This window comes from Passer montanus, unplaced genomic scaffold, assembly GCF_014805655.1.
Source record: "Passer montanus isolate IOZ18808 unplaced genomic scaffold, ASM1480565v1 scaffold43, whole genome shotgun sequence".
Lineage (NCBI taxonomy): Eukaryota > Metazoa > Chordata > Aves > Passeriformes > Passeridae > Passer > Passer montanus.
The window spans coordinates 6,881,173-6,899,178 of NW_024369151.1; the positions used below are offsets into that span (position 1 = coordinate 6,881,173).

At 39.5% G+C, this 18,006-nt stretch overlaps 1 protein-coding gene across 3 annotated transcripts in view; it reads right to left on the reverse strand.

The window, feature by feature from the left end:
• MED27 (mediator complex subunit 27) overlaps positions 1 to 18,006 on the reverse strand; it is an 83,875-nt gene that overhangs the window by 19,923 nt on the left and 45,946 nt on the right. For all 3 annotated transcript variants that reach the window (XM_039720146.1, XM_039720145.1, XM_039720144.1), the window contains exon 4: positions 6,809 to 6,902. In XM_039720146.1, coding sequence (XP_039576080.1) covers positions 6,809 to 6,902 — 94 coding nt within the window. The remainder of the gene's footprint in view (positions 1 to 6,808; positions 6,903 to 18,006) is intronic.

Here is an 18,006-nt window from a genome sequence, read left to right on the forward strand (position 1 = left end):
GTTAAGTTATTCATAAATCCCCTGCTTCCCAAAATGGCAAGCCCAGAAGAAGGTAGGACAGGCAGCTGATTGAAATCTGCAATATTATGCAGCTTTTCTGACAAAGACATATAAAATAAAAATCTTCTTGAAATATCCCAGTTTTAAAAATATTTTGTCTATCACCAAGATAAATCTCAAGGAGCATCTGACAGACACAGTATGCCAAGAAAGGGAGAGGGGGAAACAGAATAATCAGGGAGAATGACTTAGATAATTTCTTGTAAGACTGCTAAAGAAAGTTCCCATTTAACACCAATTCTAATTATCAAAGAAGAAAGTACCTTTCCAAATAAGTCAAAATCAGGGTCCACATGAGTTTACAAAATGAAAAGGATCAAAATTAATTTACCATGCCAGAACTCTGCCTGGAGGAAACAGTTTGAAATCCCCCCTTTAATTTTGCCTCCTCACTGAAACTAATATCAAGTGAAAAGCCCTTTTATCAACCATTGAAACAACACATTAACAAATGTTCTTTCTTAAAATTTATTGAAGTTCGATATCAGGAAAATGTATGCTGACACCACTGAGCTCCCATATTTTGTGAAATGAAAAATTCCCAAAGCTGCAGATTTCCCCTCAGCATTCCAGGGAATTTGCTGCTGATTTGAGCTGCAGATGCTCTGCAATGCAGAGCTAAAAGAAAGAAAACATTCTTTTCAGTTAACATGGGCACCTCCCCGCTTCTATAAAAAGGAGCACAAGTGTGTGTGTGGTTTTTATTCACCTCAGAAATAAGGCAACATCCAACCAAAGATGTAACCAAGCTACAGATTTCCAGCAAAAGGCCAGACACCTGCTCCTTGCCATGGAACCAGCCATAAGCTCAGCCTCCCACTCACAGATCCTTCTTACTAATCAGTACAATGCATGGAAATGGTATTTATATATGCTGGGAAAAAAAAAGGTTTTGCATTAAAAATAAAGTTTTTTAAAAAACCCAACACACAGACTTTCAACTAGATTTTTTTCTTCTCATTTTTTATGTCTCATCTGCTGCTGGTATGGCTGCGTTTTCCCTCACATGCTCATTATTCTTTAATGATGCCTATTTGTAAATAGCAAGATAAGATGCAATTAAGCCATTAGAGTCTAAATAAACAAACATACTAATTAGGTTCTTTACAAGGATTTCTTTTTTTATGCAAGGGCTGGAATTTACCTTTCATTAGTCTAACCTAATTGCAATAGTGCCTGATAAAAAGTCAACATAAATGAAGGACTTTAAACGCTCCCACCATATGAAGGATGAGCTGGCTCTTCTCCCTCACTAACATTCCCTATTCTCTTAAAAAAGCAAAAAAAACTGGCACAGGAATTTTGTTCAAAGGTTCAAGGGCAGATTTTGCCAGTGGCCAGTCACACTTTGGGAACACTCACACCAGTCCAGCATTGCTACAGAAGATGAAATGGATTTTGTCTCTTTTTTCCTTTCTAAATTAAAGCATACCAGGAATTTTACATGGATGAAAATGATGTGTGATCTTCCACACTATAAATCTATGGGAATATCAATACACACCTGAGAGCTTTGGGCACAGTAACCCTGTGGAGGGAGCAAAGCTGAGGACATTTCTCACAAGTCTTTGTCTACTTTTTTCTATTCTTGTTCCCTTTTCCCAATGGAAATGACTCTTCCTCATCTTCCTCATCTTCCTCATTCTTCATTAGACAAGCAGAGAACACTTTCCAATTTACCTGCCAACCCCTGCTCATGTACTTTGTTAATTCAAGACATCCTCCCCCTGCCCATGTCACCTCAAACACTGACTTAATGCCCTTTAAATGCTGATTTTAATGCCTTTTAAATGCTGGTTCTCCACCTTAAGGCACAAACTGTGAAGCCACTGCAGTCACTGTGAGCTCAGGAGGGATTCCTTAAACACCATCCCAGGAATTCCCTTCAACACCAAATCCAAATATTGCCTCCAAGGCAGTAAATCCCTAAATGAATATTCATCCTACAGCCCCAAAAATCAGGTGTCCAAGCCACCAAAGGTGACCACCAGAGCTACACCCCTCCCATGAACCTGCCTGCTTTCATCCCTGAGCACTGCTCTCCTGATAAACCACCCCACAGGGAAGAAGGAATGAAGGTTTACACTGCAAAGCACTTTCAAATATGAAATAGTTTTGGAAATAACAGCACTGAGTTGTTTCCAATCAATACAACATCGATACTGATTTTTAAATCACTTTGCAAATTCCTCCCCATTCCTCCCAGTTCTCCAACATCAGGTTCTCATGCACAGAAATCAGTTTGGTGCCTTTCTCAATGGGCAAATAATACATTTCAGCATCCATTTTCCCAACAAAAATAATAAAGGTTTTATGTAAAACACTAATAAACAACAGTGAGACACAAGGAATTATTCAGATTCAGGGAACAGATGTCTGGCCTATTTGCAATTAATACAACCCACTGCCACACAATCAGACTGCTGCAAATGCCGGGAACAAGATCTGAAAGTTCAAATGCAAATGTGTCTGGTTTTAAGGAGAATGAATAAAACTCTATAAAAACCTGCTTCATATTTTTATATGACAGATCTATTAAAAATCTAGGCAGCAGTATAAATTTATAAAAAAAAAATTAAAAGCAAAAATTTGTAAGATAACCTGGAAAGAAAAAATCATGATTTCTGACCTGAGTTTGGCAGAACAATTCAGTTTTTTGGGTTGGAAGTTACTTATACATTTCATTATGATTTAGAAACACAAATTACATGAAACAGTTCCATTATCTGCAAAAATATTTACCAGTGCTTGTAATTTCTGCAGTAGTTCTTTACAAATATTGAGGACAAAAAGAATTTAAAGACAAAGTAATTCCCAGATGTAGATAAGAAAATAAGCTTCTTCCCTCAGTAGATTGGCTGGGTACTAAGGAACTCAGATTTCTCAGCTGGAAAAGTAGGGCTGAAGTTTACTGCCTTCTACAATCTTTCTGTTATTAATGAGTAAATTGTACACAGGACTTGTTTCACACAAAAATATTCTGAATTTTGATAATGGAAACAAGGTATGTGAAACAATCACAAAATAATTTGATTATTATAGTAGGAAAAACAATGTATCTAGGATACGACTAACCATTCAAGAAAAAAAATCTAGGTATTTTCATTCATTAAAAATTAGTTAATGTTTTCTTAATACACAAGATAAGGTTTATCTATTTACAATTCCTGGCATTTGACCAACAAAATCTCACAAAAACCTTAAGGAGTCCACATTTCCCTGTGCTGCTGCTGGAAATTAATTTTGCATTACACAGTTATTAGAGCTGATATAATTCTATGTTTAGTCTATTTTCTACATAGTGCTATTAAAAGATTAATTGAAAAATCACTGGTGAAGACTGGGATTAAACAGCACCTTGAAATGCCACAATAAACTGCTTTTAAAATCAGCTGAGGATCTCACACAGCTCTGAAAGGTTTCAATTATTTATGTGTTTGGCCTGCGTAGCATAAATCCAGACTAATGAGGTACAATTGCTGTGTATAAATCTGAAGCATAAAACACCTCCTCATTGTCTGGAGGCAGCAGTTCATTCTTCTCACAGGAGTTTGCAGCTTCTGGTCAGGGAGAGCCCAGCTGAGCACGACGATTATTTGCCAACAGAGTTTGACCAACAGGCTCACACAGCTCCTAATTATTAAAGAATTCCATAATTGTTGGGGTTGGAAGGGACTTGTGGAGATCATCTCATGCCCAAGGCAGGGTCACCTGGAGCAGGTGACACAGGAGCACACCCAGGTGGGTTTGGAATGTCTCCAGGGAGGGAGACTCCACACCCTCCCTGGGTTCCTCTTCCAGAGCTCTGCCACCCTCCATGGAAAGAAGTTTATCACAGATTATTCTGAGCTGGAGGGGACCCACAAGGATCAATGTGAATGGCCCATAAGGAGATGAAACCCACAAACCTGGCATCACTGGCACCATGCCCTAACCAAAGGAGCTCATCTCAGGGCTCCTCCTCACGCTGAAGTGAAACTTTCTGTGGTTTCTTTTAGTTTATGGCTCTAACTCCTTCTCCTGTCACTGGGCACCACTCAAGAGAGTCTGGCACTGACTTGACACCTCTTGGAGATGTTGACATGGATTGCTGAGATCCCCTCTCAGCCTTCCCTTCTCCAGACTGACCCGGCCCAGCTCCCGCAGCGTCTCCTCACCAGAGAGCTGCTCAGCCCCAAATCCCCTGTGTGCTCCCACAGGAGCCTCTCCAGCAGCTCCTTGTTCTTCTTGAAGGGAAAGACATCTTCTTGAACCACCAGATAAATCTTAGCGGTGCAAGTCCCACCTCCAGCTAAGGACATAAACAGATTTCCATGTGCTCATGAAGTTGTAGAGTCTGGGGATGAAACTTTCTCTCTTGGGTCTTTCTCCTAATCTGTTTGGCAAAGGCCCCAAAGTTTCTTGAGTTTCAAAGAGTCACCCAGACCTCCTTTCCCCTTCTTTCCCATCTCCCTTCAATCATTTACACAATTTTAAGGTATGTATAGAGCTTACCAGTGCCTTTGAGGATGAATGCATGGGTTTTCTCTAGTAGATGGAGTAATTGTATTTAAAGATGCTATAAAAACCAGACCTTTGCATCAAGGACCTTCGAAGTTGCAGAGTCTGGGGCTGAAACTTTCTCTCTTGGGTCTTTTTCCTAAAGATAATTTGTTTGGCAAAGGTCCCAGCGTTTCTGGAGTTTCAAAGAGTCGCTCAGACCTCCTTTCCCCTTCTTTTCCATCTCCCTTCAATCATTTACACAATTTTAAGGTATGTATAGAGCTTACCAGTGCCTTTGAGGATGAATGCATGGGTTTTCTCTAGTAGATGGAGTAATTGTATTTAAAGATGCTATAAAAACCAGACCTTTGCATCAAGGACCTTCCTAAGACACCAGGTGTGCTATAACAGCCCAAGGATGAGCATGGTTGAGATTATAAAGTTAGTTAATTAACTCTGGGCAAACAGTTTGGCTGTGAAATATTTTGATAAAATGAGCATTATCTGGAGCCTTTGGCTCTGAGGTAAACCATGCTGCTGCAGGGGAGCAGCTCCAGATGTAGCTTGGGCTAAGTTCAGAGTGAGAAATCACAAGTGCTGGAGAAAGCTCCCTCCTTCTGGGGGAGGTGCTCTTCACACTGCCCATCCCTCAGCACCTTTTTCACTGAAGGATCTGTGGCTGAAAACAGCAAAAGCTTTTGTAGCAGTCAGGGCCAGATGGAAAGTGCCATATTGGCAACATCAACTGAGACAGATGGGGAAGAGGGAAAACCTGGCTAAAAGCAAAAATGATAAACCCATCACACAATCACACACAAAAATACTTTAAAAACAATCTTTTTGATCTCTGATCCAAGGGAAATATGCACACCACTGGTTCAACATGGGGCTGGGATCTTGTAGGAGCAAAAATGTCCTTGATTTAGAGAGAACTGCCACATGGAATTACTGCTACTGCTGCTGGTGAAAGGCACTTCCTTTAGTTACCACCCAGCCTTGTTCCTTGGCAGTCACATCCAAGATAATTTACCTTATTTCCTAATTGTGCCTGAGTCTTGAAAAACATCATCTATTTCCTGACCACTTCAAAAAGCCACCAAAAGTGGAAGGTACTTCAGTATGCAAAGAAGAGCTCCAGGAGAATGGAAAGCATTTCAAAGTAAGGAAGCAAAACCAGACTTTTTTTTTTACAGCAAATTAGATAAAACACTAAGTCAGCTTAAGAGGAAACACAAAAATTTCTAAGACTTATAACTTCTTAAGACTGCACTGATGAATTCCATTCTTTTCTGGAATATATTTTTCCACTTGGTGAACCCAACAATTGCAGATTAAATGTTTTAATGCCAGCTGTTTATTTTAACCTCTGACTCAGTTAATCTCTTCTGAATTTGTGTCTGTTCAAAGAAAGTTAATAATGAGATGTTAGACAGTTGATTAATTACAACTAAATACAACTAAAATATTTAAAAATTAAACATAATCACAGCAATAGTTGTATAGGGAAATTTCCATGAGAAATGTGAGATGGAAAAGACTGAACTGGCCTCAGTTCTTCATCTGTGCATGTGGTGTATTTTCTAGTTTTATTTAAAATTTGGCAAAATATGTGACTTCTGCCTTTCCCTAGAAGGAAATCAGCATCCAGCTGCCACACCATGGGCTCTTCTTCCACCTAAAGCTTTAGAGCTTTGAAGACTTCTTTTGCTATAAGCACAACAGCTGCCTGTAAAAATGGATGTGAACAATAGGTTCCTCTGCAATGAAATCTTGCTTGGTCAGGCAGAAATAAGTCTGCCTGAAAAAGAATGTATTGGACTTGTTTATCTCAAACTGCTCATTTACTTCAAAGGCAAATTCCTAACTTCATCATATAACAGAAATTCACTGACCCAAGAGCAATGTGAACAAATTTAAATCATATTGGTTTCCTTCTTCTTTTCTTCTTGACAACATTCTCTTCCTTCTTAATTATCATGATTAAGATTCACTCATTGCCAAGTCTGCCAAAAACCACAGTGAATATTTGAGTTTTGTGCTCATATTTCTACAATCACATTTAACAATAAAGCAATAGATCTTCTGTTTAAAGGGGAAATTATTTTTATCACTTATTTGCCTAAGAGCAAGAAAGATGCTGCATTGCTGTGGCAAATGAAGAATGATATGTTTCTGGGAAACAAAAATCTTTAATACCCTGCGTTTTTGGGACAGTAATTCAGCCTGTGAAGAAAATAAACTCAAGGGATGAGCTGTTCCAACTCACCAGAAGCATTGCAGAGGTTCCATTTGGCCGGGAGAGCTGGATGGACATTTCAGGGAACATCCTATCAATCCGACTGATCACATCATCAACGTACCTGCCAACCAAACCACACAGCAGCATCAGCACAGGGGCTTTCTCACACACAGATTTTAAAAATTATGCTTTTAAAAAGCATTTATCCTTTTTAGGAATTATCCTTTTAAAAATTATCCTTTTTAACCCTGTTCATGGGACTTTCCTGAATCAATTTCTCTCTGATACCTGCATATTCTTCAAAACCACATGCAAGCAACAATTCAAAAAGTTGTTGATAAGAGGAAACAAACCAAAGCCCTCTGCAAGTTGTTTTGAAAATCAATTACTCTGCCCTTAAAAACATGCACTGACTTAAATTTTAGTCCAAATCTGTCAGCTTCAAAGTCCTGCCATGGTACTTCTATACTTTCTCCTCAGCAGGGTTCAAGGACACATGATTACAATTACTCTTCCAGTGCAGGAATTCACAGGCTGTCATGTCCTTACTCTCTCTTTGATAAACTTAACAGATAAAGGTTTTATCAAAGTCTTTGGATGATTCTTAGGGGTGGTTTTTTTTTTCCCCTGAATCTTTCCAATTTATTTCATGCACTGGTGACTCTGAAATTGGCTGGTAAATTCCAGATGTTTCTCTGGAGCAATCAAGCACAAAGATAAAACAACATGCTTTCTGCTGGGTGTCATCCCTGTTTCTGCAGGCCAAAGTGAGCTGGCACACAGTTGTCCTGTTCCCTGGGATCAAATTAAGAACTGAGCTCCATTAACACTGAAAAGAGCCTTGCAGAGACCTTGTTTCCCAGGACACATCGCCCCAAGCCATGGACATGCCACTTCAGCCACTCCTCTGGACACATTAAAATCCAAATATTTGCTTTAGCAGAGTTTCATCTGTGCACTGATCTGTCCCCATTTACAAACTCTGTAACTTGAGCAGATCCATGAATGAATTTGTAAATAAAACTGCTTTTATGCAAATCTACATATGTGCTCTGCAAAAAAGTTAGATTAACAGTAAAACTCAAAAAAAGCACTAATTATTTCCCTTTAATCTGCTTAACAAAGGCAAAAAAAAAAAGTTGAATTCTTGCTCTTCAAAGTAATTAATTTCTAATATTAGTGCTAAAACCACCTGAACAACAATGAGGTGCTATGCTCCAATTGCTACTTTGCAAAGGATTAAAACAGAAAAAAAATAAAATCAAATCAGGAAAGCTACACCTCCTCAGCTGGTAAAGTCAGCTTTTAAAAGTAACCAAAGAATGAAACGAATTATGACAATTTTGCACAAAAACCTTGATCCACACTTGTCATAGTGCAGAAGAAAGTTCCCCCATTCACTGCAATGACTCATTAACACTTGCTGCTGATCAGAAAAGCCAAGACCATCCAGAACTGGGAAAGAGGAGGCACAGCAGACCCTGCTCCAGGAGCAATCAACCACACATGGACGGCACAAACCCAGCTCATTTCAAACCCTGCTGAATCCCAGACTGATTTCATACAGCAGGAGACTTTATACTGCTTCATAAATGCCATTACTCCAGGCTCTGCAAATAAATTAATCTCTTGCTTGTGGGGGACCAGGGATGACTGGCTGTGGTGCAGGCAAGGAGAGATTCTGTGGTTCTGAAAATGTTGTGATGCAGATTTTTGCATAGCCTAAGTTTTCCAATTTGCCAAGCTTTAGGCAAGAAGAAGTTAAAACAAAATAAGAAGTTGTAGAAAACAAGACACTGGCATAGTCAATGCATTAAGGAAGGAAAATTGAAGTAATTTAGAATCATGTGAACAACAGTTGGACGTGGGCACTCAATCTGCTTACGTCCTGAAAATCCCAGTGGACATGCACACTCATCCTTTGAAAATGGGATCCAGGCTGGCTGGAGGTAATCAATTCTTCAAAGTCTTTCTTAGAAAAGATTATTTCAAAATGTAAAACTTGTATTGAACACGAGGCTTAAAATCTGACTCAAACCCAACTGTCACCTTGTACTGAGTGAGCAGTGTAAGGCAGAACAGGGAATTCACGGGGTTCTGGAATCTTCCCTTTAAATGAAATCACACATACAGCAAACCAGAAACCTCCTAATTTGCATTAACCACCTTCTGAAAGCACTTAAAGGTGAATTACTGTGACTTTTTGGGCTTAGATGCCTGTTAATTTTGTACCACTTTTCACAGATAAGTTGATAGAAGAAGGAAAATGAAAACCACGTGCTCCAGGAAATGTGATGTTTTACTTTGGCAGCTCTGTCAGGACCATCACACAGGGAGCATTGTTTTGCAGCATTGTTTTGTGCCCCTATGCCTTTTTTCAAGTAGTCATCAGGCTTTCCTGAGCACTCATCAGAACAAAGATTCTTCAAAAATACATATATAATTACTCAATTAGCCTGACTGGATTGTGTATTGTATCAAATACAAAACTACAAACAACCTTATATAAGGCAAAATTCTGTAGATTTGTCCTTCTGAGAGGACATCTGCTAAAACATCTTGTGAAGGGATGGACATGAGAAATCAGGTGCAGTGAAGTAATGTAGAAGTGTAACTGGTGATAACTTCAGAGAAAACTGAGGAACACGTTAAAGAAGAGAAAAAGTGCACTCCTGAGGCTGTTTGGAAAGAGGGTCAGAGAAAAAGCTGCTGTCTGGAACTTGTTTTGTAGAACTGAAATACATACATTTACTGCCAAAATAAGCACTTACAAAATTTACACATCTCTGTCCAGTTTTAGCTCAAAAATACGATAGTTCCTATTTATGTTACAGAACCTCTTGCCCAGTCTCAGAGAAGCAAAGCACTTGAGGATGGAGAAAAATCTAATTTTACTTTGCCAAAAAGCACTTCTAACTTCTGACATCCTCTGCACATCTCAGTTTTCTCCTACATACAAAAGATGATGAAGGAAGGAGCATTTACAAACCCAGATGAAATTACGCAAAGCGGGGAAAAGCAAATGGCAATAGATTTGTTCAGACATTTGGCTTATTTTAATCTTAAGAAATTAATGGAATTCTCAGAATTAAATACAAGCTGAAATTTCATGTCCTAGAACAGGCATTGTTCCACCTACAAAGGGCTGAAGAGAGCGTCTAGACAAATTCCCTACTGCTTCTGTGGGATGCAAAGGTTGTTCAAAAAGGTCTGAAGCCAGACTGCTGAAGATTGTACCCAATAACCCCCATTTTACAGCACAGAGTTTTAACTCTTTATAAACAGAATTTCATATTATTAACTATCCTAGGTCTCAAAAACATTTAACAACTTCTCATTGCAACATCCTGAGTCAGTCCCATTCTGTTTAAAAAAGCTTTAAGTAACTTCATCAACACCTGCACTCTAATGCAGATCCATGTTTTCTCCTCATCTAGATCCACATGTGCCTCCTAATCCAGATCCATATGTTTCTCCTCATCCAGATCCATATGTGCCTCCTAATGCAGATCCATATTTACCTCCTAATCCAGATCCATGTTTCTCCTAATCCAGATCCCTAAGTGCCTTCTAATCCAGATCCCTGAACATCCTACTCAGAAAAGAACAGACTCAACCAGCAGGTCTTCATCTCATTAAACCTCATCAAGTACTAAAACATTTTCCCCAATGTAATTTTACTTGGTCTGGGGGGAGAGATTTACAAAGCATCTTCAACAGCAGGTTTGTACCAACTTCCCCCTCCCATTTTTTCTTCTTCTTTCCTTCATGACACAGGTTCATGATTTTTCAGGAGGTATTAAAATTGTGTTTTAGATACAAAATCTTTACTTAAAAAACCCCCAATATTATCATTCAGGGGTTTGCATCTGAATGTGCAGAGCCAGCCAGTCAGATGCTCTCAAAGGCTGTCAACACTATAAATCAGTATTTTTATTTTAATGTAGAAGAGTTATTTTTTTCCACAAACATGCCAGATTAATACTACAAAAGTCAAAACAAATCTACTTCATGAACATCAGCAATGACTAAAATTAATTCAAAATATTACACTTCAAATGAAGCCTTGTTATGAACATGCAGAAAAAAAATAGAATAAAGTCATAGAGATATTAGTTGAAAAATCTCTCTGCTGTTTTGCTAGTAAGTGTCCACAAAAATCCTTTAGTCCTTATTAGAAAAACAATGCCTGGGACATGTAGAAGACACTTTGAAGCCAGTTAGAAAACACTGTTTAGAAAGGCCTAATTAGCTATGCAAAACACTCACTGAGAAATTTCATGCTAAAACATCAGGTTGACAATGTAGAAATAATTCAGGAACCATTTCTGTAGATAAATGGTCTTGTACCATCTCTTTGATTCACATAAAGGCCCCCCAAAAGACAGCAATATAGCAAAGTAATTCATTATAAATGCCTTTCAATTCCACACTGGACAGATGGCTTCACTCTCTAATGTGACCTCTCTTTTTAATTTTTTTATTTTTACTGGATTAGATCCAGCAATCCAGTGTTAGTGTGATGTTTAACAGCTTCGACAAGACTTAAATAGCATTTTTCCCACACAGTGTTTCACTTGCATGCTGTTCTTTTTTTCCACACAATACAACAATTTAAAAATTAGAAATATAGGTATTAATAGTAATTTTCTTTTGGAAGAAAGAACATTTTGCTAAGTGATCTTGGGAAGATGGAGATAAAGAGAAAAGGGGTAAAAATACACATTTGTGACATGAAAGAAGTTAATCTTTCCTATACACTTAGCAGAAAACACCACACATAAGACAAAAATAAACTCTACAATTCTGTCAAATCTGGATTCATTATATTTTGGAGAGCAACAGGGGAAACTCTCCACACATCCTCTCACTTACTAGCACAGTATTTACTTGCTCACAATTATTTTTTTTTTGGCTTTCAGTTAATATTTTCAACTCAGTTAATAATTTCTTTTCACATGTGTGATATTTCAGAAGCATGAGCTGGCCCTGCTGCACATGTTGGGTTGGTTGATGGAGGCACTGGGGGACAGCATTTGCCTGCACTCATTCCAAGACCTATGGAACAGCTATTTTTGTCAGAACCAAGACTCAATATACAACTTAAAACATTTTAGCAGCAGCAGAATTTAAAATATTATAGACTTTCAAAGAGATTTAATAGTTTTCAGGCAGCCTGACTGGAGAAATAGTGTATTTTAACACATACAGGGTAATCACAGTCCTAGTGCGATTTATTCATCATGGAATTTAAGTTTTAATTTGATTCAGCTACCTGCTAGGCAAGTCTCTGCAGGTAGCAAATTCAAGTTGATAGAAGGCTTTTCAGAAGCATCAATTAACAACAGTTATTAAAACAGTGACCTCTGCCAGCTCTGGTGAGATGACACTTCCTGCTTGGATAGGCAATGAAGAGCGTGAAAAGAAAATCCAACACCACTCACGCTGAGAAAGCGACTTCACGTCTCAAGACTAAATGAGACAGCTGGCACCATCCCTGACATCTGTACAACAATCCTGGAAGTCTCTGCCTCCTCCCCCAGATTCCACAGGTTCTCTTGGCTTTTTAAAAATTATTATTGTTAACACAAGCTCTTGCTTTTCATTTCTGCAGAACCTCTATAAAATGCTCATGGTTTCCTGGCTCCCGTACTGAATTCTCTTGTTTTGAGCAACTTCTCCTCCAGCTATGAGTTTCCTTGCCAGGCTGTTTTCTCATCCAGTTGTTAACACCGTCCTCTTGTCCTTTCTGAACAAACTGCTTCAGCAGTTTCGTCTCTCTTCTCACCCAATTTCCAAGTTTCTCGTGGTGGAAGATTCCAGCCAGGATCCTCTTGGCTCATCTTCCTCTTCCCTTCTCATCTGCACATTGATTCTCTGCTACTCCTGCAATGCCTCTGTTCCCGCTGCAAAATCTTTATTCGTGACACATCAGAAAGGAAAAATGTTCTTTCAAATAACTAACTGACTCCTAACTACCAGGGGGTGAGGTGAGGGCAGAAGGAGCAAATCTGAGTTGTGCACATTTCTTCAGTCTTGGGGCTAAACCACAGAATGAGCAGGAAGGAGTTTCAGCACTGGAGAGTCTTGCCAGTATGAATCCACAGGTGTGGGAAGAAGTCAGGATGTGTGGGCTGCAAGGAATTGATTTGCTAAGACACCTTGAACAAAGGTCCTATGGAACAAATTTGCTAAAATTCTTGCCCAACTCCACTCCAGCTTCAGAGGAGTGGAAGCAATGCAAGATCCAAACCTGAGCGAAGGCAGACTTCCACTGATTCTTAAAAATCCTCCTGTTTTCAACTTTGCTATGGATGTTATTTTGGTCACAGAGGAATTATGCTTTATTACTGAGTGGATGCAAAAGATTAAGTTAAGTGCTTAAATAGTCTAGCAGTGTTTACATATAAACACAGGGTGGTCTGCTGCAAAAGCATATGCACACAGAGCTGTATCAAACACTCACCATCTGCACTTCTCACTCACAAAAGGCCAAACCTGGTACAGCACTTAAGGACACATGTGGAATCGTCTGGACAGCTCTCCAGAAGCCAAGACAGAGTGTTTAAGGGTTGGATTTACAAAGAAATTTAGAAACCTGAGGCTGTGATTCAACAATTTTCAGGCTTCAGCAGCAATAGTGACATAAGGCACTGACACATCCCCTCCTGCACAGCATTCAGCCCCCTCAGCTGTGCTGTGCTGTGCTGGAGGAGCTGGATAGAAAAACTGAGCTGGCTTAAAAAAAAAAATAGAAGTATTGGTTTAAATCTAAAGCAGTTTCATGATTCAACTCCCTGTGTGGCTGCACAGACAGCGTGCCAGCACAATTCCTGGCACCACACACCATGGGCCAGGACTGCTGCACACTGGGGTCGTTCTATTACAACAATAAAATATTGGTTTATGGTAAAATGCTGTTACTTAAGCAGCATTGTTTATACAGCAAACACAATTCAGAATTCTTCAGTGCCACCGTGAGCCCACTGCTAAGTGACGTGGTGCAGACCTGCCTGGAATGTCCTCAAAGGTCTGAGCTGACAGCCATGGCACAAATGAGCACAGGTTCTCCTGCTGGAATGCAAACCTGCTGCTGGATCAAACAGTCTCTGGGCATCTGCACATTTACATTAAATATGAACAAACAGCTCTGTAACACACTCTGAAAACACACATTGTCAGTGCATACTTTGTTTTTTAATACAGAGCAAAAAGACATCTCTTCACAATGCTGAATTCCAGTGCACCACCTTAAAAAGCAGAACTTTAATAAGGAAAACTTTAAGTTACAAATCGAGACCTTGCAGTCCAATTCCCAGGGCTATTTTATTATAGTAGTGAAATAGCTTTCTTTGTACTTATGTGGAATGCTCTTCAAAATGCCTTTAATTCACAGCAGTAATCACGGGAGGAATATGGATATTAGAATGTGTGAAAACTGGTTAACAAAACAAGCATGCATCTGCTTTACAGTCATCACCAGGATCCTGCCTGAGCCTGCACTGGGGTCTGTGCTTTATGAAAAAGAAAAGCATTAACTCCTTTATACACACCTTGAGAGGAAAACCAGCCCTCCCATAACCATTCAGCATCAGTGGTAAAATAATTTCAGAGCCAAAATCCCACAGCACAAATGCCTTGTTTATATTTCCACTTCATGAAACATGACGTTGCATCACAACAATAATAATATTGTTATTATTAACAACAAATGCTAAAAGGAGTAATTTTCAGGGGCCTGGGTAAGAATCAGAATTATTAGTGTTTATCTACAAAGATGGTTCTTGAATTATTCCTAACTTTTTAAGCAATTTGTGCTCCACACATCAGCCTAAATTTGCATGTGCACACACATTTCTATACAGCAGAGCTGTGTCAGAATTCCTCAGGAGAAACTCAAGCCAGAGCCCTTTAAAAAGGAAAAACAGCCCTTGCACACACACAGAGCTGCCCCCACAGTGTTCCAAAGCTGGATAATGCCCCCACCCTCTCGGGGCTCACCTGGGGCTGCAGGGTCAGTGCTGGGAGGTGAAGCCCCCTCTCCTGCACCCCCAGCCCTGCAGGGAGGAACAGGGGGTTCAGCTGATGCAGAGTTCAGCCCTGCCTCGAGGAAATGTGAGGGGCTCGGATGGTTTCTTGCCCAGCCAGATTCCCAAGGGAAATGAGTGGGGCTGTTTCCCATCTGGGAAAGGCCCCACTGTGTGCACTGACCCCCTGATGGGACCCTGACACATGCATTACTCCACACTGTCACTGAACTTGAGTTCAGCCTCCTCAAGCTAGAATTCATTATTTTATAACATGTTATTTTCAGCTCTGTTATTGAAGATTTACTGCAACAGCAAAGCCTTCTCACTCTCTTTCTTTGTGCTTTATTTCTCCCTCAACAGAGCAGAAATTACAGTACTTACCTCCTTTTATGAACAGCAACAGATGATGCATGATACCTATTATTTATTCCATACTTATGGGAAGCAGAGAGATGTTACCTTTGGGTGCAGTGAGTGATGAACAGGAAACACAGGCTGTTGTGCCCAGTTAGACCTTTTCACACACTGGGCCTGACCATGACAGGCACTGCTGGCAGGAAGAGATCTCAGTGATCACTTCTCTTAGGCACATCAACTCCCTGAACTTAGTGAAGGCATCACAAGTTCCAGAGGCTGGGAGGAAGGGATCTAACCCTCTGGAGAATAGCTAATACATCAAAACAGGAGAGCAGGGCAGACCATTTCATACACAGGACTAAAAACACACAGAATTAGCATGTGAAGACTCAAATTTTAGGCCTCATCAATAGAGTTCAAACAGCCACTCCAAAAAATCATCCACTTCAAGGTCTAGAGCTTTTGTTAAAATTATAAATTGTGGTAGAAACAGGCAAGTCTTAACATCACTACTTCTAAGGGTACTTAAGATACTTGATATCAGCCTTTAAGGATCCTTAAGATCAATTTGTTCTGTAATTAAGAGGGAAGCAAAGGTGAAGAAAAAAGCAGAAAAGATGAGATATAAACGTTGCTACAGCCCACTGCAATTTATTACACAAGCTTCTACCCATTTCAACTTTTGTGATCATGTACTTTAAGTTTTCTTGAGGGAATTTCATAATTAGTCCTGGTTTTTAGCTCTTCAGAATTATGATCTGACCAAGTACTTCGATCTGCCTGTGATACTACAGAGATAAAAATCTATCTTACAACTCAGAGGTTTATCAAAAGACTCCTTCAAGGTCATCTTCACACTTCAGTAGAAAAACTGGAGATAACAAGAACAATTAGGCATTTATAAACTCAAGACTCTCCAGTACAAACATTTAGGAGAGAGAAGCCCTTCAAAACACTATTTTATAAAAAATATGCTTTCATCACTTCTTCCTCCAGCATGACAAGCTGTTCCTTAGGTTGAGATTTTTTATAGGGCTTATGGAAATTAATTGCGTGGCTTCCGCTGAAAGTCAGCGTGGGGGAGGAGGGCGAATTCCCTGAGGAAACTCTCTGAGAAAAACTCTCCTTGAACAAGAAAGTTGGTTAAAGGAAAGGGCTCATCATGGCTGTAACTCCTGGGCTTGGTGAGCACAGTGCAGACAAAGTGACAGCAGAAATTCACTGCTCCTTTCTGGCCAATCCCCACTCCTGTAAGCAGAGTCCCTCTCATTTATTTATTTCCACTCACACAAGGATCATGTGCAGCCCCAGCAGAGATCACACAGGTTTTAAGTTCACTGTGGCTTTGGAAATGTTGGAGCTGCTGAGCTGGAGTTTAAAGTCTTTCATAGGGCTGAGAGCTAGACTAAAGCCAAGTATCAGAGTAAGAAATACAGAAATTCAGAAGTGCAGTCCTGTAGCTGCACTGCTTGACATCACTTGCAGAGCTTCCCTAAAAAATAAAACCTAAGCTAGCATGAATGCCAAATATATCTAAAGTAGAATAAGCCCTGCAAAATTACCATGTCTGGTGCAATTTGGGAGAAAAGCTCAGCCTACTAAAAAATAATATGATTTTGTTTATGTAGGCAGACTAAGAGAGGAAAATGTCCAAGTGAAATCCAAGGAATGAAGATCTCCCAAGGTAAACACAAATATTATCATTAACACTGCCTAGCTTAGTTCCAAATATGTTTCCCAATCCTCTTCATGAATATCGAGCTCTAAACTTGGGAAGAACAAATTCCTTTAAGGCATGTCAAGTTGGTTATTCAAAGTAAAGAAATTCCAAGGTGCTAGATAATTTCTAATAGTAAATAGATACAGATTTAAAAAAAGAAGAAAAAAAGAAAAAAAAAAAAAAGGACAGTCTATGCAACCAAATCCAAAGTCCTTTATCTAAAAACAAAGAAAAACTAAATCCTGTCCACTGCAATGTGAGTGAGTGGTACAAAATAACCCACCTGTCCCAGGGTCTGTACTTGGTCAAAAGCCAGGGTTTGTGCTGTGCCAAACATCTCGGAAGTGCTGCTAGAGAAGGGCCAATAAAAGATTTCTTGCAGACCCTGCAGACAACACGAGGCTGCTGAACCCTTTCTGATCAGCAGCCCCAGTGTCTGGCCTGTCTGTCAATGCCAGTGGCTCTCAGCAGGGAGTGGTTTATTATTCCAATAAGATGCTCCAATGAAGAGAGGGTCAGCTCTGAATCACTGCCATGAGAAGATTTAATTAGATTTTTACACTGACTAAAGACATTCCCTGCACACACACAAAATTTTAAATATGAGATAAATGACAGTGTCTTTTAAGGCAAGGTTACTTTTGTTTTCTTTCTGTTTCAAACTCCCTGTTTCTATTTTTCCTTTTCTTGAGATAGCTGTTTACATTACACAGTTACTGTGTCCAAGCTTAAAGGTTTCTTGTGAAAGAGTTCAATAATTTTCTGATTAAAAACTCTCTGGGCAAACCTGAAGTATTCCACCCAATACACAGCTCTATAATTTCCTAGGAAAATGTCTGAAAACACATACCCAATTAAAAATTAGAAAAACCCAACAAAACAACCCAAATTTTCTTCATCACACAGTAAAACCTGCAGAACAGATTGATACTGAATACATGCACATTACATACCAATGCATTATTGCTATTAATATGCTGTTTCAATTAAAAATATACTGGATAAAGAAAAGAAAGAGGCTCAGCTGTATCTGATCCACACAGCTGCAAACTACCTGTATGAGCAGACAGAATGTTCATTAAGGGTAACCTCACATCAAAGATCTTTCTAAAAGCCAC